The following is a 24040-nucleotide window of genomic DNA, read 5'->3' as shown; positions in this document are numbered from 1 at the left end:
AGTTGGAAAAGTTAATAATTTACATTTGATTTGAGAAATCACCTTAATTATGTCACTATAACGCAAATAATAATTTGCGTTATAGTGCCCAGGGGCACCACACTGTCTTAATACGGCCCTGCTCATGGGTATTTATTAATAATAAAAAATAAAACAGAGAAATAAATTCGTGCCACATGCGCACACGCTCAAACGTCTTCGATACACTGCACTGCTCTTGGGTTTACGATCTTTCTCCCCACGAGTCCTCAGCTCTCTCGTCCTTCTCCGGATGTCGTGCGGCTAAAATACCGGTTCCCCACGCCAATCACTGCAACGAGATCCAGCTGTTACTTGTCTCTCACCTGAACCACTTACCACCGCTCGTCTCTTCATTCGCTCTCCCGTTGCAGACTTCGCTAAACCACGCCTCCACCTCCACAATAACATTTATATATATATATATATATATATTTTTTTTTTTTTTTTTTTTTTTTAAAAGTGTTGGATGTAAACCAAGGAATAAGTTTTAGTTTCCACTCGTTCTAGAGTCTAAACTGTGTTGTGAAATTAATAACTCAGTAAAAAACAAAGAAGAAGAGATTCACTTAAAATGAAGAGACAGTTTTATTTGTCTTTTTCAAGATAACATATATTATACAGTTTAATAATCACTATTGTGGTATGAATAATAAAACACGCTCCACACTTACAACACAGTTATTATGATCACAGTTTCTGACAGGAAACATGTTCAGAGGATATTTCTGACTTCTTTAAACAGTAAGAGAGAGAGATTTCTTGTGAAAGTGGGTTGATCTTTTCGACAGCTGTGTTGCTGTAACCTTTCATCAAACCATCAAACTTTCAGTGAAGATTCAAGCAGGACTTTCCTGTAAAAACACATCATGAGAAAACAGCAAACGCATTACATTAGAGTCCCGTTCAGAGTCAGGTTATCAGAATTATTAATGTTTTTGTCCTGATCTAGAATAGGTTATTATGAAATACTTTCTGAAAGAGCTATTTTTAGTCTTTTATAGTGAATAGTGAATCTGCAGTAAAGGACACACATCTCATCAGTGTCTCATTACAACCCATGATTTTAAACACGTTTATTGTGTGTAATAATCTGTATTTTGCTATATTAATTTCTGTGCACTAATGCAAAACCTATACTTTAAACATTAATGCAGTCACTCACAGACATAATAAATTAATTTCCACAGATCTGTAAGTTCATAGATGATGATTAATAGTCAAATAAATAGTAAATGTTAATATAATTTCAGGACTCTTAATCAATCATTTAAAAGATCTTCAGCAGCTGACAGAGAATTAAATTCATCTGTTTTATTCCATCATGCTCTCATTCAGGACTCTTTTATTTCATGAAGCTCATTTTAAAGGATTTGATTTCCACATACGTGACTCAGTGAATTCATCTCTGTCTCTTACTGTGAAGTTAAACTACATATCAAGCATTTATTCAACACGTACACGTCTCGTTTGATCTTGAATTACTGTGACCTTGATTAAAATTAATAAAGGTAATAAAGCAAAGCAAGTTACTGTTCCTGTGAACACCACTGACTCAAACTAATGCAGCTGAAGCAGCAAATAAAGAGAAACTACAAATAATGATCACATTAACAATACAGCAGGAAGGATTTAATACAGAAAAAGAAGAAAAAAACTGATCAACTTTCTGGAGTCTCTCAAAACTTGTATTTTTATACCTCCAGAAAAAATTGGTACATTTAGCAGAATATTAAATATTCCTGAGTTGAATAAACAGTCAGGAGCTCATCTGATCTCAGATATGAATCAATCTGGTAGATTATAAAACATCATATTGTGATTCAGTGTTCAGATTATATCATCCTCTGTTCACTGAGAACAGAAAACTGACAACACTCAGTAAATGTCTTTATTGTTTTGTTATTTCTTAAATTATATTTAATCTCTTCTAGATTTTCTGGCTGTAATCTCACTGCTCAGTGTTGTGAGAGATTGTCTTCAGCTCTACAATCCTCAAACTGTGTCCTGAGAGAGCTGGATCTGAGGAACAATGACCTGCAGGACTCTGGTGTAAAGTTTATTTCTGATGGACTGAAGAGTCCAAACTGTCAGCTGCAGATACTGAGGTATTAAGAACAGAGAAGTGTGTGTGTGTGTGTGTCTGCAAATACTGAGGTATTAAGAACATAGAAGAGATTATTTACAGTCAACTGATCACTGTGTGTGTGTGTGTGTGTGTGTGTGTGTGTGTGTCTTCTGCAGGTACGGTGTGTGTGTGCGTGTGTGTCTTCTGCAGATACGGTGTGTGTGTGTGTGTGTGTTTTCTGCAGGTACGGTGTGTGTGTTCAAGATGAACTTTTACAACAAGACAAGAATCTTTGCTGTCATTCGTTCAAAACTGCTGAAAATATGTAAAAACAAATCTGTCGTTCTTCCATGCCACACAGAAATGGTAGTTATCACTTTGAAGAGAAAGAGAGAAGTATTGACGCCTTTTTAACTTTGAAAATGACAAATAACATGACAGTTCGGTGAGGCAATGGCAATTTTATTTATATAATATTATTTACTACAACCAGAGCTTACCAATGTGCTTTACAACAGAAAAGCTAAAAACATCAAAAGCACAAAGAAAAGTAAAAACCTTAAATCCAAAAACAAGGAGGGAGAAAAGAAAAACCTCACAACATACAGCAATCTATAAAATATATAAAACAAGGATAAAGAGTTCTTCAACCAGAATTATAAGCCTTATCGAACAGATTTTAATTTAGACTTAAAAATGGCCACAAATGACGCCATTCTAATAAAAATGTGCAGATCATTCCCAAGTCTTGGTGCAATTGAAGCAAAAGCGTGATCACCCCTGCACTTCTGCCTCGTCTTGGGGATAAACTAGAGTTTCTGGTTAGAGGACCGGACAGATCTAGTTACATTATGCTCAATCAATAACTCAGATATATACGATGGAGTCAGACAATGTAGTGACTTATAGACAATTAGTACAATTTTAAAATCTACTCTGTATGCACAGGCAGCCAGTGTAAAGACTGTCGAACTGGGGTAATATGATCACCCATTTTTTACATGTTGCTTAACACGTGATGATAACCCACCAAGGTTTGAATTGGGAGCAGTCAATGAATCTGAGGGTTTAAAAACAAACATTTCTGTTTTTTCCTCATTGAAATTCAGAAAGTTTAGTGACAACCATGCCTTTACATCTGTCAATCAGGCCAAGAGAGCATCCAGTCCATCCGAATTCCATTTGAGAGGCAGATAATATTTTCTAAAAATGAAACCAAGTGGAAGCATTTATAAAGAAAGAAGGATGGGAGCCAGAATAGATCCTTGGGGAACCCCACAGGTTACTACAGCTTTACTGTAGTATGATCTCCTTCCTTAACTGAAAAAGTTATATTGGTAGGATAAGAGTTAAACCACTCCAAAGCAGTGCCTGTAATACCTGCACACTGTTCCAATCGATCAATAAGGACAGCGTGATCAACAGTATCAAATGCGGCAGTAAGATCTAAAAGCACAAGAACAGCATAGTTGCCTGAGTCACATGTTAATAGTATATCATAATAAACCTTCAACAATGCAGTCTCAGTAGAGTGATATTTTCTAAAACCAGACTGAAAAACCTCAAAAGATCATATTGTTAGTTAGAGAAGTTTGCAATTGTTCACAAACGGTGTTCTCCAGAGTTTTTGTAATGAGCGACAAATTGGAATTGGGTCTAAAATAAAAGCACCCATGGAGGAAGATTTTTGGTCAGCCCCAAAGAGATTCTGGCGAACCGTCCGGCGGCTCTGAAGGGGGAAGCGGTGTTCCACCAACACTGTTTACAGTGGAAGTGGTGCATTGTTGACTTCAAACGAGGATGTTGTTGGGTAGTGGAAAGAGTACCTCGAGGATCTCCTTAATCCTCTCAACACACCTTCAGTAAAGGAAGCTAAGGCCTTGGACTCGGTGGGCTCATCCATCACCCTGGCTGAAGTTGTTGATGTAGTCAAAAAATGCTGTGGTGGCAAGGCTCCAGGGTGGATGAAGTCTGCCACAACTTTCTGGATGTTGTGGGGCTGTCGTGGCTGACACGCATTAGGGGCATTGCGTGGAGTTCGGGAACAGTGCCTTTGGACTGGCAAACTGGGGTGGTGGTCCCTCTTTTAAGAACAATATCCAACAACTTTGCACAGACATTAAAGAGGAGTGGACCAACATTCCACAGGCCACAATCAACAACCTGATCAACTCTATGTGAAGGAGATGTGTTGTCATGGAAGTCATACCATCCCCCCCCCCCCTGCACATTTTAGAGTGGCCTTTTATTGTGGCCAGCCTAAGGTACACCTGTGCAATAATCATGGTGTCTAATCAGCATTTTGATATGCCACACCTGTGAGGTGGATGGATTATTTTGGTAAAGGACAAGTGCTCACTAACACAGATTTAGACAGATTTGTGAACAATATTTGAGAGATAGGCCTTTTGTGTACATAGAAAGTCTTAGATCTTTGAAGTTAGCTCATGAAAAATGGGGGAAAAAACAAAAATGCATTTATTATTTTATTCAGTGTACTCAGTCAAACTTGTTATATTTAAAATCTTGTAATTGCGTAATTGATGACTGTTGGCATTTACATTTTTCAGATAATAAATCATGACTTTTTATGTCATGACTTACCAATGCATGATTTTTATCTTCTATTTCAAAACGGTCTTCCACACACATGAACAATGAAAGCACCTGCCGAAATAAGGCCAAGGCGGAGGTGTCACTCTGATGATTCTGGAGCAGTTTGTTCTTTAGCGTGTTTGTTCTGATGGGTCTGAAAGCTACCTAAATAAGCGAATCTCTCACCACAGATGGAGCAGGAGTACGGTTTCTCTCCTGTATGAACCCGCTCGTGGACCCTCAGGACGTCTGCTCGAGCAAACGCTTTGTCACATTGTGAGCATTTGAATGGTCTTTCTCCGGTATGAATCCTATTGTGCTTTTGTAAAATATCATACTTCCTGAATCTCATCTCACAAATGTTGCAGTGATACGGTTTTTCCCCCGTGTGAATTCTTTGATGAACGCTCAAATGAGTCATATTGGAAAAGCTCTTCCCGCAGTAGGAGCACAGAAATGGTTTCTCTCCGGTGTGAATCCGCTCATGACACTTCAGAACGCCAATAAAGCGGAATCGTCTGTCACAGTGTTTGCACGGATACTGTTTCTCACCAGAGTGGATTCTCTTGTGTGAGTTTAGACTGCTTGAGTCTCTGAAGGTTTTCCCACATTCACTACACTGGTACGGTCTCTCGTTGGTGTGAATACGCACATGTTTCTTCAGATGAGATCCTTGGTTGTAGCTCTTCTCGCAGTGAGGACACTTGAATGGTCTTTCCCCCGTGTGGATTCGCTTATGAGCATCCAGATTTCCTTTTTTGTTGAAACACTTGTCACATTCGTCGCACTGGAAAGACTTTTCCTCGTGTGTCTTCATATGAACTTTCATGTAGTGAGCAGTGGTGAAAAAATCCTTCCCGCACTGTTCACAGCGAAACTCTTTCTTCGCTTTGCGCACTTTGTGCTCTTTTGAATGAAGAGTTTTCTCTTCTGCAGTAGGAAAGCTGATTTTGCATCTCTTGCAGCTGAAGACTTTCTGTTTTGTGTGAGTTATCTCGTGTCTCACTAAATTACCCTTCGAACTCAATGTTTTTCCACAGGTGATGCAGGGGAAACTCTTCAGCTGCTCTTTAGATGTTGAGACTGTTTCTTCATCTCCATCAGAAGATGAACAGGCAATGGCATCTGAAAGGAACAGAAATTGAATACAACAGTTTTAAAATTGACTTGAACAAAAGTTAAACGACATCCACATTTAAACCGGATGTTTTCCGCCATTCTTCTGCTGTGAAGAATCATTCTCACAGTCTTGGGGTTTTGAAGCCAGAAAAGATTTCATTATCAAGAGACAATAAAACAGAGAAAGTTATGCAGAACAGTCTAACCAGTCTATGTCTGCAAAGTATTTTATACAGTTTTTGGATTGGTGGATAAATTATCTTGGCAAAGGAGAATTGCTCACTAATAGAGGTCGACCATTATTGGATTTTGCTGAAACCGATAGCTAGGTTCCACACAAACCGATACCGATTAATTAACTGATAGTTTTTACAATGGGTACTGAACAAAAACTAAAATAGTGCTTTATTTACACAAAAACAACAGTACTGAACCATACTAATAGTAGTAGTAATAATAATAATAACTATAAAAGTAATAATAATAACAGTAATAGTAAATGTTGAAATCACCACCCTCTAATTGGGCCCGATGAAATCAGTTAAATTTGTTCCTAAATTCCCTTTTATTTATTTCCAAATTCTGTCATTTAATTTTTCTGGATTCAGTTTTTTCCATTTTAATTTTTCTCCACTCCTTTTTAATAGTTAAAGTTTATTAATCATAAAGCAAGTCTAATTAATTTAAATAATGAAACATTTTCAAATCAATTTCATAAAAGTTTAATAACAATTCCATGATTAAGGTCCTGTGAAATGTTTTGTTTTTTTTCCTCACCATTATTTGTTTTTGTTTTATCATGTCTAATTATTTGAACGGATTAAACAACTTAATGTATTCTTTCTTAAAGAAGATCAATCATTGTTCCCCTTCAAAAATTCTGTGTGTTTTTACATTGGTATTGTTGTCAAATCAAGGCATGAAACATTAATTTTATTTGTCTTAGTGAAAATTATGCAAACTTCTTTTTTTTTTGGCAAACAAAGGGATTTACTATTCAAATTGAAACATGTATGAATTGTTGTGTGATAATTCCTTAATGTTTCAGTAGTAGTAGCAGGCTATGTACATTCTACTGAACAGTAGACTTCAATACTGGACTTTTATTTTGACGGGTTGCCTTGAATATCTTTATATTTGACGGGTTGCCTTGAATATCAGGTGAGATGCACATGATGTGACTCTCAGAGCAGTTCTGGAGATGTTCTTCATGTGTTTTCATCCTCATTTCGTCAGACGGCAGAGGATGACATGGCGTCACACACGCTAAACTGTGAATTCAGTTTTAATGAATGGATTCCACGATTCAGTCTGCGATTTCTGCACCGCGAGAAACGTAGGGCCCTACAACTATACCAGCACAATGTATACGCTCACACTTTAACTGATTCTATCCTTGAACACTTAATGATTATCTAATCAAAATAAAAGAGCAGCGCTGAGTCTAGAACTCGGTGGTATCACAAACACACACACACACTCCGGACAGATCGCGTCTAACTCAAGCAGCGGTCAAAAACAGTTTATTCATTCACCAAACAGACACAAGTTCACCTCAAGAATGAACAATGAAGCAAAGATAAGTTTGATGAAGTGTTTAAAAAACGGAGCAAACAGAAAGAGCGATCTATGTCATAGCTCTATAAATGAAGCATACCGAATTTATTAGAGCCGTTTCAATGCAAACGCTCAATATACAATTTATTATGTACACTAACAACGAATCCAGGTGAATATAATGAAATTTGATGGAAAACTATGTGAATGGTGCTCTGTGTGCAGCAGGATTGTCTGTCAGCTGCATTTTAATCCGGGTCTGAAGTTTCTCGCTCTGTTCAGCGTGCAGCACCACGTGTCTAAAGCCTCTTTCACTCTGCACGCTGAACCCGGAAAACTGCCGGAGCATTGCCGGGTCGCCTTCTGTGTGAACGCAAACACACCCCGGGATTGATCCCGGGTCAGGGACCTAGTAACATTGCTGGGTTCAGTCCCAAAACGAGCGCGGTGTGAACAAAAGCCAGAACTAATACCGTAAAGAGTGTGTCATAGTGATGATGCACATTATTGCGTGACTTTTTTACCATGTGTTTTGAAGTCAGATCAACTTCCACAACGAAAGAAATGTGTGCAAACTGTAATGAAGCAGAGATCAGTAGGTTCCTCACTTTCCGTGCTGAAGCAGAGATGTTCGCCAGCTTCAGTGAAAGTTAACGTGCCTAGCGTTTTTGACTTGTACATTATACGTCACCCCCTGATGTCACGTGTTGTTACGGGATCTTATGGGTTGTGTATGAACGCACGTACATATTCCAGGCAATCACTGGCAGTGAGAAAGTGCAAAATCGAGCAACTCGGGAACAAATGCCGGGACACATTACCCGTGTATTTTCCGGAAGTGTGAAAGGGTCTGTGAGTGATTGTCAGTGATTTCAGCCACTAGAGGCCGCTTGGATTTTTGCAGATAACCGATTGTTCCAGCAATCAACTATCAGTGCTGATTAATCGGCAAAACCGATACATCGGTCGACCCCTACTCACTAAAACATATTTAGACAGATTTATGAACAATATTTGAGAGAAATATTGTAGTGGGGAAAATATTTATTTAATCCCCTGCTGATTTTGTAAGTTTGTCCAATTACAAAAAAAAAGAAGGGTTTGTAATATTTATGGTAAGTTTATTTCCATGCATAGAGACAGAATACCAACCAATAAATCCAAAAAAAAAAAAAAACATCACAAAGGTTAGAAATTGATTTCTATTTCAGTGAGTGAAACAAGTATTTGATCCCCAAGCAAATCATGATTTAGTACTTGGTGCAGAAACCCAAGCTTGTTGGCAAGCACAAAGGTAAGATGTTTCTTGTAGCTGATCACCAGGATTGCACACATCTCAGGAGTGATTTTGGTTCACTCCTCTTAACAGATCCTCTCTAAATCCTTAAGGGTTCTTGACCGTCGTTTGTCAACTGGAAGTTTCTGCCTTGCGACTTGCCCCAAGTCGTCCTGTACCTTTAACAGAAAAACAGTCCCAAAGCCTAATTTTTCCACCTCTGTGTTTGACTGTTGGGGTGGTGTTAGCGCAGTGGATAAGACACATGCCTTCGGTGTGAGAGACACGGGTTCGAATCCACTGTGAGACACCAATGTGTCCCTGAGCAACACACTTAACCTCTAGTTGCTCCAGAGGCGTGTGACCTCTGACATATATAGCAATTGCAAGTCGCTTTGGATAAAGGCGTCAGCTAAATGAATAAATGTAAATTTATATAATGTGTTTTTTGGTTGTTATTCTGTCATTATCCATTCAAATAAACCTACCATAAGAATTGCAGAGCCTTTATTTCTTTTTAAGTGGGCAAACATACAAAATCAGTCGGGGATCAAATAAATATTTTTCCTACTGTGTGTATATGTATATATATATATATATATATATAATCAAAATTATGTCAATTCGATTTTTTCCTGTAAATTGTTCAGTCCTTCAATCTGTGCTGACATTCAAGTGTCATGAAAAACAACAGGATTAAACAAACCTGTGGGGATGAACTCATCATCATCATCATCATCTCCATTCTCCTCCTCCTCTTCCTCATCCGTGTGTTGTTGTTGTTTCTCTGCGGTGGTTTCTTCTCCTCTGCTCTCAATCAGGTTCCTGCAGTCCACCAGTTTGACGGAGCACATCTTCAGCGGCGTCTGCAGCGTCTGCTGTTCTCCAGCGTTACAGTCAGAGGTTTGATCAGTGGATTCATGATCCTGAGCGTCAGTATAACAGAGTAAAGTGAGGCTGAGCTCTGAGTCCTGTGTGTCTCTGGATCTCTGATCTCTGACGCTCCAGACTGAATCCTGAGCTTCTGTCCCATCAGTCTCACGCACCCAAACCTGCTCCACATCCTGACAAACACATCACAGATCAACACAGACACAGAACAAGATATTAACCTCAGTACTCAGAAGTGAAGGATGAGATGAAGAGCTGCTCAAACCTCTCCTCTTTCTCTCAGCTTGGCCTCCAGTGAAGCCACCTCTTTCTTCAGCTCACAGATCTCTGTGATGAAATCCTCAATATCCAGCATGGACAGATCAGTTCCTACTGATTTACAGCAGACCACATCCACCTGAGCGCTCATGATCAACATCTGAACACAAACACAGCCAGATTACTGACAGAGAGAGAGACACGTTTATCTGATCAAACTCAAGAGGATCAGATTAGCTGCTTCTTCTGAATTACCTTACATTTACCTTCATTAAATGGTCTTTAAATATCACACACCTCATGTTTAATTCAAATATCTTTCATATTTGATATCATTTTCACACAATAAATGCTGAAATGTTGTGTTTATAAGAGTGAATGGTCAAATATCTTCATATGAATAAAGTTCACAGGATTCATATGGCCAGTCAATAATGTTACTGATTCTTAGTTCAAATCATTATAGTTTGAGCTAGACATATACATTTACAAAACATTTTCATGGTTTTCGATTTAACGTCTGGGACAATGGTAACACAATAAAATCAAACATTAAAAGCATTTGATAAAAGTTTCAAATACTTGAATGTAACCTTTATCTTACAATATTTTACGAAGAAAAAAAATGTCTTTCAGACAACAAAGTGCCTAAGAAAATGTCAAAATGTTATAAACTTGACTTCTGCTTTTCCAACAGGCATATTAGAAAAATAATAATTAACGTTACCTTTAAGACGTGCGTTCAGCTGCTGGGACTGAGGACTTAAAACACGATATATCCTGCTCGCTTCTGAAAACACTGAAATCATGTAAACCTTCAGCTACTAAAATACCGAGATGCGAGGAGACACACCACAGTCATAAATCCTTAAAGCACATTATGATATTAAAATCACAAACACACACCGGCTGAAAGAAAACTCTGCGTTACTTCCGTCGCGCGCTCTTAGCGGATGTCGCAGCAGCATATGACGCACTTCCGCCGCCTGCTGGATTGGAGCGCAAACATCGATGGATAAGTTTACTGAAGAACCCGATGAGTAGGACACTAATGACAGACGTTATTATTCGTTTAACCTGATTTTTCATTACATATATGAAATACTATAGTAAAATAGTTAACTGTACAGCTGATAATTTACCGATGCTTGATTTCTGCGAATCAGGGGAAACCCCAAACCAGTTACTGCCCCCTTACCTCCACCCCTGGCCTCACTGAATAGTGAAGCGACTCCAATGCGCCCAAGATTTATGTGAAAAGAACCCATTTGCAACACATGTGCCATGGCAAATCATAAAGATGACATAGCCTACTGAGTCAACACATTAAGACATATAAAATAATAAGTATGACATGGAAAGCCATCATTTAAACGTTTGAATCACATAAATATACTTAGTTGGACTGAAATGGTATATCTTAGCTTCAGTAATTAATTTAGATCATTTCAAATTGTTTGTCATAATTATTGCATATACCATTTTTAATATGTGTCACAATTTCAATGTGACAAGTTGAATTCAGCACCAACTTTGTGCTTATAAAAACACTAATATCAATAATAATTACAAAATTGAACAAAAAATTGCTATTCTTGGTTTCCAAAATAGCATTCAGTGCTCATATTCACCATTGAAATTGTTGTAAACAATTTAACTTTATGTCTGACTCCAATGAAAGAGAAGAGATCCACTAACAATGCAGTAAATTCAACATATAAACTGATATTTATGGAAATAATGAACTGTAATTTAATATGCCTGCATCAGTTTCAGGCCGTTTTCATATATTTCCTCATTGATGACCATTTCACTGTAACGTATACTGCAAATGCAAACTCCTTCCCTGGATAAAAACTATTTAATTGTGTTTTTTTTTTCTGGTTAGAGGTGGCTTGACTTGTTTCAGATGTGATATAAAGTTTATACAACAAAGTGTCCTAAGAGGAAGTCTGTGTTTCCCCTCGGCTGGCTTTTGTGTTTATAGGAAAATTAATCTTAACGTCCAATGTACTGTTTAACATGACATTTTTCCTAGATCCATGTTTTCCTTTCTAATTACATGATATCCTCAATGTTTGGTCTGCAGTAGATCTGATGTTTGAGTGGTAAACAGGCTGACATTTAGCAACACTTATTGTATTTGAGTCTACATGCCCATTTATTTGTTTTAATTAAAAAAGTTTTTTTTTTTTTTTTCTAAAAACATTCATCCCTCGATCACAACCCGACTAAACATCTACAACGACCTTTCTAAATCTGGAGAGCTCTTCTTTTTACATTCCTTTCTTTAATTTGGTGGTTTAATCAGAGTAACAGTGTGAAGGTTTTAAAGCAGGATGTGTTTCAGAAGAACACTGTAGGCCTGTCTGTGATCCCCATTAGTTTCCTTACTGTGCTAAAGATTAAGTAATCACTAGATCTACATTTCCCTCTCAAAATACACACAACATGTTCAGATTAAAATATACAGATGAAAACAAAAAAGTGTAAGGTAACTACTATACAACAGAGTGAAATATTAAAGTCCAGCTAACAGGGAACATAGGAACAAACGTGCTTCCAGGTACAGTGATAAAACATTTTTGAAGTTACCAGGTCTTTAAAAGTGTTCTCGAAATGCTTGCATGAAAAAAAAAAAAATCATTGTTTTTCTGAAACATTTTACTTGGCATTACTCGGGTTGTGGTTGAGTCAGTCTGTCCAGTCATCATGAAGACAAACATCCAACTTCAATTATAGACCTATTAAATACATTTCCTCTCTTCTAATATGTTCTTCATTTGAAAAGAAATGAGAATATATTCAAACAAATTGAGGTCAGCTGCTCCTAAAGCACAACTCAATTACTTGACATTCTTCCAGTAACGTTCAAAGAATGTTTCTTCAAAACGTTTCTTCAAAATCCTCTGGTTTATATATATATATATATATATATATATATATATATATATATATATATATATATAATTTTCTCAAAATATTACCACAAATGTTTTGATTGGATTTTTTTTTTTGTTTTTTTTTCAGAATGTTCCCCGTCACTGTCTTCTGTGAGTGTTGTGTTTGTTTGGTGCCATGTGCTCTTTCCTGTCCTTCTCTGACCCCGCCCACCTTGTCACCTCATTACTGTTTAGTTGCTCCACTTGTGTTTCTCCCTTGCTCCCGGACTCATTACCTGGTTCACTCTGCACACCTGTTCAAATACTCACACACAGCTGTTCCCCATTTGTTCACTAGTATATAGTTTTGTCTCACACACACCACTCTGCCTTCCAGCTGTATCTGCAATGGAAGAATAATGATTAAATGCATGGATCAGAAGCAGAAGGAAAAAATTATGACAATGAAAGTGCTAGCAAGGGCACGGATAACATGCACAGAAATAGGCAATAAAGTTCAAGGTGTTATTTCGGGAGTACCTCTTAATGTAAGTATGGATGATATCAAAGGCAGTCTGAGTGGAGGCACAGTCATTTATGCTAGAAGGCTACAGATTTGAAAAAACAATAAAAAATGTGAAAGCATGAGCGTGATGATACAGTTTGAAGGGAATAATCTGCCGATAAGAGTAAAACTAGGATTTGTAAGCTTCTCAGTGAGAGAGTATGTACCTCCGCCTTTAGGGTGCTTCAAATGCCAATGCATGGGTCGTACTGCTAGTGTTTGTAAAGGGAAAATGCCTTGTGCAAAATGTGGGGGAGAACATGATTATGGAAAGCGTGAGGAGGGTGCAGAGATAAAATGTTGTAATTGCGGAGGAAGACACAGTGCAGCATATGCAGGATGCCCAGTACAACAAGAAGCCCGTGAAGTACAAAAAATAAAAACAGTACAACATTTAACATATGCAGAAGCAACTCGAAAGGTTAAAGGTGCAGTACAAACAAAAAGGACTAATGTGCAAGGAACTATGGCAGAATCCTTTCCTCAGAAAGATATAAATGATGTGAGCAATAAACCAGATCAACATGTGATGAACAAAATTGATTTTGTGGCTTTTATTTGTGCGGTGGTTAATGGTACCTCGCAAGTGGAAAGGAAGTCAGATAAGATAAAGATTATTGTCGGGTATGCTAATAAATTTCTGAAGTTAGCAGGTGTTTCAGCAGAGGAAGTCCATGAAAGCTAAGGAAGGAAATGCTGCTTTGGATATGACTCAGAAAAATACTTCGGTATATAATGTCTTTCCTATTACGACATTGGAACGCCAGGAGCTTAATATCAAATGGGCAAGGTTTTAAAAAACATATTGTAGAAATGGGAAAATTGCCAGACATCATGTGTATTCAGGAGACATGGTTAAATAGCTCCTTGGATTTTGAGATTGATGGATATGTAGTTGAAAGGAAAGACCGAGAAGATGGAAGAGGTGGAGGATGTGCAACATTTATTAAAGAGAGCATAGCATATAAAAGAGCATTCACAAGTTAAAGGTTAGAATGTGTAACCATAGAAGTATTGGAAAAACATGAAGGAATCAGAATTACAAATTTCTACAATCCATGTAAAGAAATAAGTAATGCTATATTAAAAGAAATTATGGGCAATATTCAGGGCAAATTTATCTACTACTATTTAACTATTTATCTTTACTATGTGGGGATTTTAATGCACATAATGGTCTTTGGGGTAGTAAAAATACAGATAACAATGGGGTAGTCATAGAAGAATTTATGGAAGAAAACTCACTTGTGTGCTTGAATGATTAGATTAGATTAGATTAGATTGAACTTTATTGTCACTGCACATGTAGGTACAAGGCAACGAAATGCAGTTAGCATCTAACCAGAAGTGCAATAAGCAGTAAGTACAGAATAAAGGTCTATAATATGTACAATAACTATACAGGTAAGTATTATGGACATAATTTACAGATATGAAATACTATAAGCACGATATACAGATAGGTGTACTATGAACATACTATACAGATGGGCTATGTAAAAGTGTATGTACACTATAGGCAGAACTATGAACATAATTTACAGTATTGCAATGGACAGTAAAGTGCATAGAAAAAAAATATTACAATGTGCAAATGGATTATACATTGTTCCTGGATGAACAGGCAGTAGTGCAAGTAATAACAAGTTACTTTTTGCTTGTTGTGAGTAAATAAATAAATCAGTCACAGTGTTGAAGAGGGGGAGGAGTCTATGTGTGTGGTGTGGGGGGTGTTGAGGGGTGTCAGAGGGCAGAGTTCAGTATGGAGACAGCTGTAGGGAAAAAGCTGTTCCTGAATCTTGTGGTCCTTGTTCGGAGGCTCCTGAAACGCCTCCCGGAGGGGAGGAGGTTAAACAGTTCGTGGTCAGGGTGAGAGGAGTCCTTAAGAATGCTGCGAGCTCGACGTAGACAGCGTTTCTTCTGGATGTCCTCAAGAGCAGGAAGTGGTGTCCCTGTGATGCGCTGGGCAGTTTTCACAAAATGAATGGTGTTAATAGTTGTAAGAAGATTCCTGTAATTGAAGAGGAAGGGAAAGTGGCCATAACAAATAAAGAGAAGACAGAAGTTCTAGCTAACCCTTTTTCTAAAGTCCATAGTATTGAGAATTTAAGTGACAAATTTTTGAATAGAAGACAGGAATTAAGCAGAATATATGAGAATGTTTGTGTGAAAAAGCAAGGAGCTGAAAATAGTATGGATGAGGATTTTAATGATTTTGAGTTAAAAATAGCTATTAAAAATAGCTATTAACAACTCAAAGAATACAACTCCAGGGAAAGACATTTACTTAAAAAAATGACCAGAGATGGCAATTAAAACAATGTTGGATTTATATAATCATATATGGAATGAAGGTTATTTACCCAAAGATTGGAAAAGTGCAATAGTACCAGTAGTGGAACCAGGTAAGAATGCAACAAAATCTAATAGCTACAGGCCAATCGCTCTTACATCTACATTATGCAAAGTAATGGAGAAAATGTTAGTAAGAAGGTTAAATTATTTTCTGGAAAAGAAAGAAATATTAGCACCAGTTCAGTGTGGTTTTAGGAAAAAAAGAACAACAATGGATGCTCTTTTATTATTTGAAAATGAGGTTAGGAAGGCACTAATAATGAAGAAGTTACTTGTCGCAGTTTTCTTTGATATTGAAAAAGTGCATGACACTCTTTGGAGAGAAGGACTGTTAATTAAGTTAGAATTGGTGTAGGAGGGAGAATGTATAACTGGATATTAGATTTTTTTATTTGAACGTACATTTCGTGCGCACACCTCTCTTGTTCTCTCAGCGTCTCGCGCGGCAGAGGAGCAGCGTTTTAATTTGGTTAAACATAGATATTATGTTATTTTTCTTAATTTCACAAGCAAGTATAACCGAAATCATTCAGTCACTATTTCATATTTATGTCGTTGTTTTTTCTCCCTTTCCCCCTGTGATTTTGTCTATTGAGAGTGAGGAGTCACGTGCCGATTTGGGTTGATTTGGGAGGGGTCTGAGCTGGTCAGCCCTGATGGCAGGGTTGCCAGGGGCAATGCCTTCAGAACTTCACAGAGGCGAGACTAAACTTCTCAGAGATCTTTAATTATTTTTTCGGCGGAACAGATCGAGACGGATCTACGAATACGCGAAAGAAAAGGAACCCTGACAGCAAGCAGTTTCGGTCCAGATTCGGCCCACTTCTGGCCCGCATGCGGCTATATATATATATTATAGGGCTTTATGCATTTAAGGGACCTTCTAATTTGGTCCCCTGTCAACCGAATGGGCGGCCCCACTGGAATCTTATCACTTATTTCTTCAATCTTATTCCAGTTGTCGGCTGCATCATATCTTCCATAAAACAAATTCAAATCATTAACCCATTTAAAATCATAAATGGGTTAAAACATCCGTCCCTATAGTGATATCTTTATTCACATTTCACATTATTCACACAGTCATGCCCCATCATCTTATTCAAGCCTTGCCAAGCACTCCTTACATCTTGATTCGCTAACTGATACTCTACCTTATGTTTGAAATAAATTTTTGCTTTCTGTATCATAGCTCTCAGTTCCTTCCTTTTAAGTTTAAACCCCTCATGATTATTTTCACGAAATGCCCAATTCTTTTCATTAAGGAGTTTCTTTAAATCTTTAGAGAGCCATGGCTTATTATTTGAGTAGATTTTAACCATTTTAGTGTCAATAACTGTTTCTTCACAAAATTGAATATAAGAGGTAATACAGTCAGTTAGTTCGTGAGGGTCTCTGCATGAATCAAAAAAGACATCCCAGTTTGTAGTGCAAAAGCAGTCCTTTAACATGTCTTCTTTGTCCTTACTCCAAACCTGAATTCTCTTTTCCACTGGTTTATCCCTTCTAACAAGTTGTCTGTATTTTGGCAGTAGATGGATAACTGTGATCCAATCTGCCAATCGGTGATCGACATACTGCCCTGTATGCATCATCAATGTTGCCATAACACAAATCCAGTGTGCATGAGAAACAGGTTGGACAATCAATATATTGTTGCAAGTGTGGAAGAGTCTCTATTAATGAAAGTGTTTTGAAATCCGCTAGTATGAAGACTGGTTGATCTGCCGAATTTGTTACGATCCTAGTAAAGCACTCTGCAATATGCTCCGCTGCCTCGTTGTTATTATTAGGACCTGGTACATATACTAGGAATATGGTTATTCGACCAAACTCCCGCGGCAGATAGAATGGTCTAAAAGATACAACCAAAGTCTCATAGTTCAAATACTCACACACAGCTGTTCCCCATTTGTTCACTAGTATATAGTTTTGTCTCACACACCACTCTGCCTGCCTGGATTATTGTAATGTTGATTGTGAACCGTGTCTCTAGTGCTTGTGCTGTTTCGGCTTGTTCCCTGTCATTTGTTTCTGTTTGTTTTTGTCATGTTGGCCTTTTTGTTCTATTAAATTTAATCTTCCCTGCATTTGGACCCTGACCTTGTTCTTTCCACGGCGCTGCCCCTACCACGTTGTGATAGTTCCCATTCAGAAGTAACATTACCATAATGTTAACAGAATGATGAAACATATATTGTTTGCTGGGTTTACTATTATATATTGTATTTTGTCCAGCTCAACGAGACAATCTGAGTGCTGACCTTTGTTATTAGCTGTGATGTGCAAGTTAGTCTGTAACTTCAGGATAGATTATTTACAAATGTAAATAGAGACTCCTGTATTTAACTTGACCTTTTTTTTTTTTACTACTGGTAATATGACAGTTAATATTGTAATAATACATCTAGAGCATCATCGTGGACATTTACATAAAGATGCAGAGGAGGAGTCTGACAATCTGACAGATATAAAGAGTGTTTGTGTCAGACTGAAGAACACAAACGGTGAGTTACTGCTTTATTCATGATTTTCCTCACAGAATATTCAGACATTTATACAGCTTTTAGCAAACAGAAACATGGCATATAATAGGAAATGTTCCAATTATTTTCATTTAGATAAAACTGATCTCTGCTGTGATCTACTGAGGAGAGATTGAGAAAATGGCAGTAAGTTCATCAATAACTCTAGATTCCTAGAGATGTTTTCAGTGTGATGTTCATCTCTTTCTCTCTGTTTCTGTAGATGTTGGTGGTTTTAGCAACTATTTTCTCTGTTGCTCTGGTGAGCGGATGCAGTCAGGATAAACCTATGCCAGTTGACTGCTCTGACCTTTATAAATCAGGACAAACGGTCAGTGGGATTTACTCCATCTATCCAGCAGGAGACATTCCTGTCTGGGTTTACTGTGAGATGATCTCAGGTGGGAAAGCTGAAGACAACGGAGCATGGACGGTATGAATGTGACTCTAGATCATCAAACACACTTCAGCACATTCATTATGAATCATATATTCTATATAAACCCATCACAGGTGTTTCAGAGGAGAATGGATGGCACTGTGAATTTCTATCGGCCGTGGAATCAGTACAAGAGAGGATTTGGGAATGTGGAGGGAGAATACTGGCTGGGTAAGACCTCACAGTGTGTGTGTGTGTGTGTGTATGTTCATTTCCAGTGTTTGGTTGAACGTGTTCTTCGTGTGTGTGTGTGTGTGTGTGTGTGTGTATGATCAGGGCTGGAGAACATGTACCAGCTGACACGTAAGAACAAGTACATGCTGAGAGTGGATCTGGAGGACTTCACCGGGAGGAAAGGTTTCGCTCTGTACTCGTCCTTCTCTGTGGATTGTGAAACTGATGGATATAAAATGCAAGTTTCAGGATTCAAGGATGGAGGAGCAGGTAGGACACTTTCATTCACATTATCAAACACACTCAGATGAATAAATGTGCTCCTGATGTCCTTAGTCATGCTGTTCCTCTCTGCAGGCGACTCTTTATCTGGCCATAATGGACAGAAGTTCACCACCTTTGACAAAGACCAAGACACCCATGAAAAAAACTGTGCCAAATTGTTTCTTGGGGCGTTTTGGTACTATAACTGTCACCTTGCAAACCCCAATGGTGTGTATTTATGGGGAGATGATCCCACCCTTTTCGCTGTTGGAAATGTTTGGTCATCATGGAAGAACAATTTTTCTGTTGGTATGAAATCCATCAGCATGAAGATCAGACGTGTCTCTTAGACATTTGAAGAAACCGTACAATGTTTCTCAGAAATAAACAATACAATCAAATGAAGGTTTAAGGGTTTCTTTTCCTCTCTGAACTTGGTAAATCTTTTGTGTTGGGTAATCTAGTACAGTTTCTTTTTTTGTTTTGGGTCCCTTATTTGAATATACAATGGAAACAAACCATAATCATCAATAAACTTCAGCAATGAAAGGCTTTATGTGTTGATGTGAATTGTTGTTTTTTTCACAATAGATATTATTTTCACAATAGATACCAAAAAGTAAATGAGGAATTCAGAGAATTCAACTGTTCACAATCCGATAATCTTTCTCTATAAAGTCAACCCTATATATGTAAATGAACAACATGTACTGTTCTCAATGTAACGGGGGTATTAAGCCCGTTGTGTAGGGGAAATGGATTACGGCTGCCCTGGAAGTTTGGACAACAAAAGGATCTTGGTCCCCGTTCCCCAAACTTTAGTCTCGTTACACACTAATGTGTGTATGTGGTTTCTTACTCTATTGTGTTAGAACACTACTGATTGACAAGGGTAGGCTTCAGTTATAGTAGTGATACACGGTGGCTTCCTGAAGTGAAATTGCATATATGACAGTGCAGTGTTATATGCTCCTCCCTCCCCAGATCTAATAAAGTAAGTGAGACTTCCCCACTCCCTGACAGCTCCCAAGAGAAGAGTACACGTTCCAAGTTTAGAAATTAATTAAACTATTTATTCTAGATTTCTTCTTCTTATGATTATTATTTTTTTTTTTTGTCTGTTCAAGAAATCAATTAAACGAAAATATAAAAAATTTACAGTATTTGTGCTGTTGTTACAAATTTACATAATCACCTTCAACATATCAGTTGAAAGAAAAACTTTCACTTGTGATTTAACAAATACCTAATGAAACTTCAAAATGAAATCACATACAATGTTTAAATTGGTAGACCCACAAATTCTCACCCTTCTTAAATGATCACCTTTAAACAATCACGTTTGAAGAAAACAATACACAATTAAATCTTACTTTAGAATGAGCACCTATAAGAAATGTCCTTTCAAAGGTTTACTCACAGTATCTTCTGTTCTGTAGTGCACTTGAATTATCACAGTTCACTGTTTATCAGTTCAGTCACTGAATAAAATGGAAAAAATGAGAAAAATACCAGTTCGTAGAACGATGAATTAGAGTGCGTTGTCTGGACGTAGGGTGCGTTGAAATAAACTGAACATCACAGTTTAATAAAAAAAAAAATTCACTCAGTCTTGTAAAAAAAAATATATATATATCCCACAGATAAACTGCCTCAAACAGGTTCAAACTGTGATGAATCAACTGGAGATGTCCCTTGGATGGCCGGGTAACAACTCAATCTTCAAACTCTGATCGGAGGAAAAGTTCATTGCATTTCACAGCGATCTCGGTCTCACGTGCGCTGACACGTGTGGGAAGCTTAATTACACGTGAACAGTCTCGTTGACATGTTAGATCTCGCCCGCTGCGTTTCAATCAAAACACGAGTGCAAAATGCGGCAAAAACACAAAATATATTTAAAAAAAAATACAAGCAAACAGGGTTTTCACTCTAAGCTTACTCACAATCTCAGTGGCCTTCACGTTATGTAACTGCGTCACTCTAAAAATCTATTTACTTCTATGAGCCGCGGGTCATTATCCACACCTTCACTTAGTGCTGTTGTATTTTACTCAACGTAAGCCTCGATAATCTTCCGTTGAATCAACTTTATCGAACGAGCTTCTCGATGACAACGCTGCACTCACTTCTGTGTGCGACACACCCATACATCACGCTCTTCTTCGTCTCCACCTGCTGCAATTACAGCATGCGCAAAAAGCGGACCACTCGCCAAAATAAAAGTATCCCAAAAATAAACTTCTTTCAAAATAATATATCCGTTACATTCCCCCCTGCTAGACCCTGCCACTCCATTGACATCTCCGGCAGATTCATCTCTGAAACACAAAACAACATGTTAAGAAACATGGCATTATAGATGAATAACTTATTATTACCCAAAGTTACAGAAGACTCTGAACTCTTATTTCACAACATAGTCACTTCTGTACTTCACAGGTAAGATACCCTTGTTTTGCCTCTGAGAGCGCCTAGGCTCAGAAATACTTTCCCTTTCAGTTTCGGAAACATCAGCATCATCTGAGTCACCTTGTACCCTCAACTCTGATTCTGCTATTACATTCTGATTCTCGTAGCTGTCACACTGTCGTATTTCCTCTGACTCCCCTTGACCCACCCTTGTGTGTGCATGGTAAGTGGAGTGTTGCGGAGCTTCAGGATAGCAGACAAAGTCCGATATGTCTGTGACTGTCTCTGTTTTATCTCTCACACGATGCCGGCATGTACGCGGTGTTGTAGGTGATGGGAACGAACAGTGCCGAAGCTGATCTCGGTGTACTACTTTTGTAGGACCCCCCTTTTCTGGTTTGATGGTAAACACAGGTATGTCTGAGTGGTTTTGCTTTATCACTAAATAAGGTGTGTCTTCCCATTTGTCCTGAATTTTATTTCTACCCCTGTGTTTGTGATTGCGCAGTAGCACCCGATCCTCTTTCTCTTTCTGGAAGCCTCTTGAGATGCTGCGTTTGCAACCTCCACAGCCGTCTTCAGTCTTGCATGATGAGCTTTCACCCAGTCATCCAGGTTATCCACCTCATCCTCTTCTAGATCCTTTTCTCCAAGGACATCCATTGGTAAATGTGCATCCCTTCCGAACATTAAATAGAACGGAGAATAACCAGCAGATGAATGGACATTACTGTTGTAGGCCATTACCAGCTCTGGCAGATGAGTCTTCCAATCTCTCTTCTTCTCTGGAGGCAAAGCTCTTAACAAGTCGTGCATGGTACGATTAAATCTCTCACACTGAGAGTTTCCCTGTGGATGGTATGGGCTCGTACGACTTTTACCTATACCATAGATCTTGCAAAGCTCTTTGATCACATTGGCCTCGACACATCTGCCCTGGTCAGAATGCAAACGAGCCGGACAGCCATAATAAACAAACCAGTGCTTGAGCAGGGCCTTTGCAGTTGTATTTGCGGTCTGATTCCTGGTAGCAACAGCGACTGTGAATCTGGTAAACATATCAGTGAGAATGAGCACATTTTCATACTCTCCAGAAGATTGTTCAAGCTGTGTATAATCCATGGCTAGGACCTCTAATGGCATAGGAGCTCGAAGCCTGGGGAAAACATCTTTGGCCAGTGTACATCTCTTGCACTGCCTTATCCAGCATGGAACATCTGCAGACATGGTAGGCCAGTAATAACTGCGTCTCATTCGAGTTAATGTACTTCTTTCACCGAAATGACCTCCGTGTTCATGTTGTCCCTCATACAATTCATGCTGTAGAGGCTCAGGAACGACCATCTGCCAGATCTCTTCCCCATCCCTGGGATCCAGGATGCGTCTGAACAGCACTCCCTGACGCAACTTAAGACGGTCAAACTCTTTGGCAAGCTTTTTCATTTTAGACTCCATACAATTGAGATTCATTCTACTTGGTCTCTTGTTCTCGGATACTGCTTTATGAATGGGGCCGATCATAGGATCGTTCTTCTGCTGCTTTCCTATCTCGCTCCAGCTATACCCATGTATTTCTCCTTTTATTGATGCTTGAACCGCAGCTTTACCTTCAAGTCCCTCTCGGTCAATTGTCCTGCCTGGCCACAAGCATGCTCTCACCTCGTCAGCTCCTAGTCTGATGAAATCCTTTCCATCATCGTCCTCCTCTGGTTCCTCCCTTGAGGGGATCCTTGACAAGGCGTCTGCATTTGTGTTGTGTTGGCCAGGTTTATAACATACCTCAAAGTCATACTCTGCCAGCTGTGCTACCCAGCGCTGCTCAACTGCACCAAGATTAGCGGAGTAAAGGTACCGTAGCGGGTTATGGTCAGTAATCACCGTGAATTTTGAATACATGAGGTATTCTCAAAATTTTTCTGTGATTGCCCACTTTAATGCAAGCAGCTCCAACTTGAATGCACTATAGTTTTTATCATTCTTCTCTGAACCTCTTAGTCCTCTGCTTGCATATGCCACCACACGCTCAATCTCCTCCTGCTTCTGGCTAAGGACTGCTCCCAGTCCGTGACGACTTCCATCCGTGGTAAGTCTAAAGGGCTCACTGAGGTCAGGGTACGCCAGAATTGGTGGAGACTTTAAACACCCTTTCAACTCATCCAATGCGGTCTGGCAGTCTTGAGTCCAAGTGAATGTTACTGGGGTCTTGCTTCTCTTTCCTCCACTTACCAGTGCATGTAGTGGTTTGGCCATTTGAGCAAACCTTGGGACGAATCTTCGGTAATAACTCATAAAACCGAGCACTTGCCTGACTTCTCTCACATTTCTGGGAACTGGCCAGGTGTCCAAAGCTTTAACTTTCTCGTTATCAACTTTTATGCCTTCTGAGCAAATCTGGTGCCCTAAACACTTTACTTCAGGCCTTATAAGGAAGCACTTGCTTGGCTTTAACTTCAGACCATGTTTTCTTAGCCGGTTAAAGACAAGTTCTAACCTCTCACAGTGACTTTCAAAATCTCTGGAGAAGATAATGACATCATCCCGATAGACCAGAAGAACATCGAAGGCCAAGTCACCTAGCACCACACCCATCAGGCGCTGAAAGGTGGCCGGAGCGTTGCACAACCTGAACGGCATCCTGGTCC

At 38.7% G+C, this 24040-nt stretch overlaps 3 protein-coding genes across 6 annotated transcripts in view; 2 read left to right on the top strand and 1 right to left on the bottom strand.

Moving 5' to 3' along the window:
* Positions 1-4490: 4490 nt before the first annotated feature.
* The window catches only part of LOC113039050 (zinc finger protein 501-like), an 847435-nt gene continuing 827885 nt past the window's right edge, over positions 4491-24040 (bottom strand). For 2 of the 4 annotated variants that reach the window (XM_026197083.1, XM_026197119.1), the window contains exons 2-4: positions 9790-9942; positions 9340-9697; positions 4491-5806 (exon numbers count right to left, since the gene is read on the bottom strand). In XM_026197083.1, coding sequence (XP_026052868.1) covers positions 4782-5806; positions 9340-9697; positions 9790-9942 — 1536 coding nt within the window. In that variant the 3' untranslated portion in view covers positions 4491-4781. Of the gene's footprint in view, positions 5807-9339; positions 9698-9789; positions 9943-10509; positions 10754-24040 lie in introns of those variants that run through there. The other 2 variants (XM_026197032.1, XM_026196963.1) reach the window with 2 other exon arrangements.
* On the top strand, positions 18005-19513 carry LOC113041120 (microfibril-associated glycoprotein 4-like). The gene is made up of 6 exons (XM_026199504.1): positions 18005-18091; positions 18206-18256; positions 18333-18542; positions 18623-18719; positions 18825-18992; positions 19080-19513. The coding sequence occupies exons 2-6, from the start codon at positions 18251-18253 to the stop codon at positions 19334-19336; spliced, it is 738 nt and encodes a 245-aa protein (XP_026055289.1). The 5' UTR covers positions 18005-18091; positions 18206-18250; the 3' UTR covers positions 19337-19513.
* LOC113041008 (microfibril-associated glycoprotein 4-like) overlaps positions 18039-24040 on the top strand; it is a 49510-nt gene continuing 43508 nt past the window's right edge. Inside the window, exon 1 of the mRNA XM_026199380.1 lies at positions 18039-18091. The gene's annotated coding sequence lies outside the window, so the exon portion shown is untranslated. The remainder of the gene's footprint in view (positions 18092-24040) is intronic.

The sequence above is a fragment of the Carassius auratus genome, chromosome 1 (genome assembly GCF_003368295.1).
Source record: "Carassius auratus strain Wakin chromosome 1, ASM336829v1, whole genome shotgun sequence".
Classification (NCBI taxonomy): Eukaryota; Metazoa; Chordata; class Actinopteri; order Cypriniformes; family Cyprinidae; genus Carassius; species Carassius auratus.
This window is presented reverse-complemented; position numbering and strand designations above follow the sequence as displayed.

Excerpts from the sequence above, each read along its gene's own strand:
- LOC113041120 (XM_026199504.1), top strand. Across the intron at positions 18,720-18,824 it reads GGAGGGAGAATACTGGCTGG|GGCTGGAGAACATGTACCAG; the intron begins GTAAGACCTCAC and ends GTGTATGATCAG. Across the intron at positions 18,993-19,079 it reads ATTCAAGGATGGAGGAGCAG|GCGACTCTTTATCTGGCCAT; the intron begins GTAGGACACTTT and ends TCCTCTCTGCAG.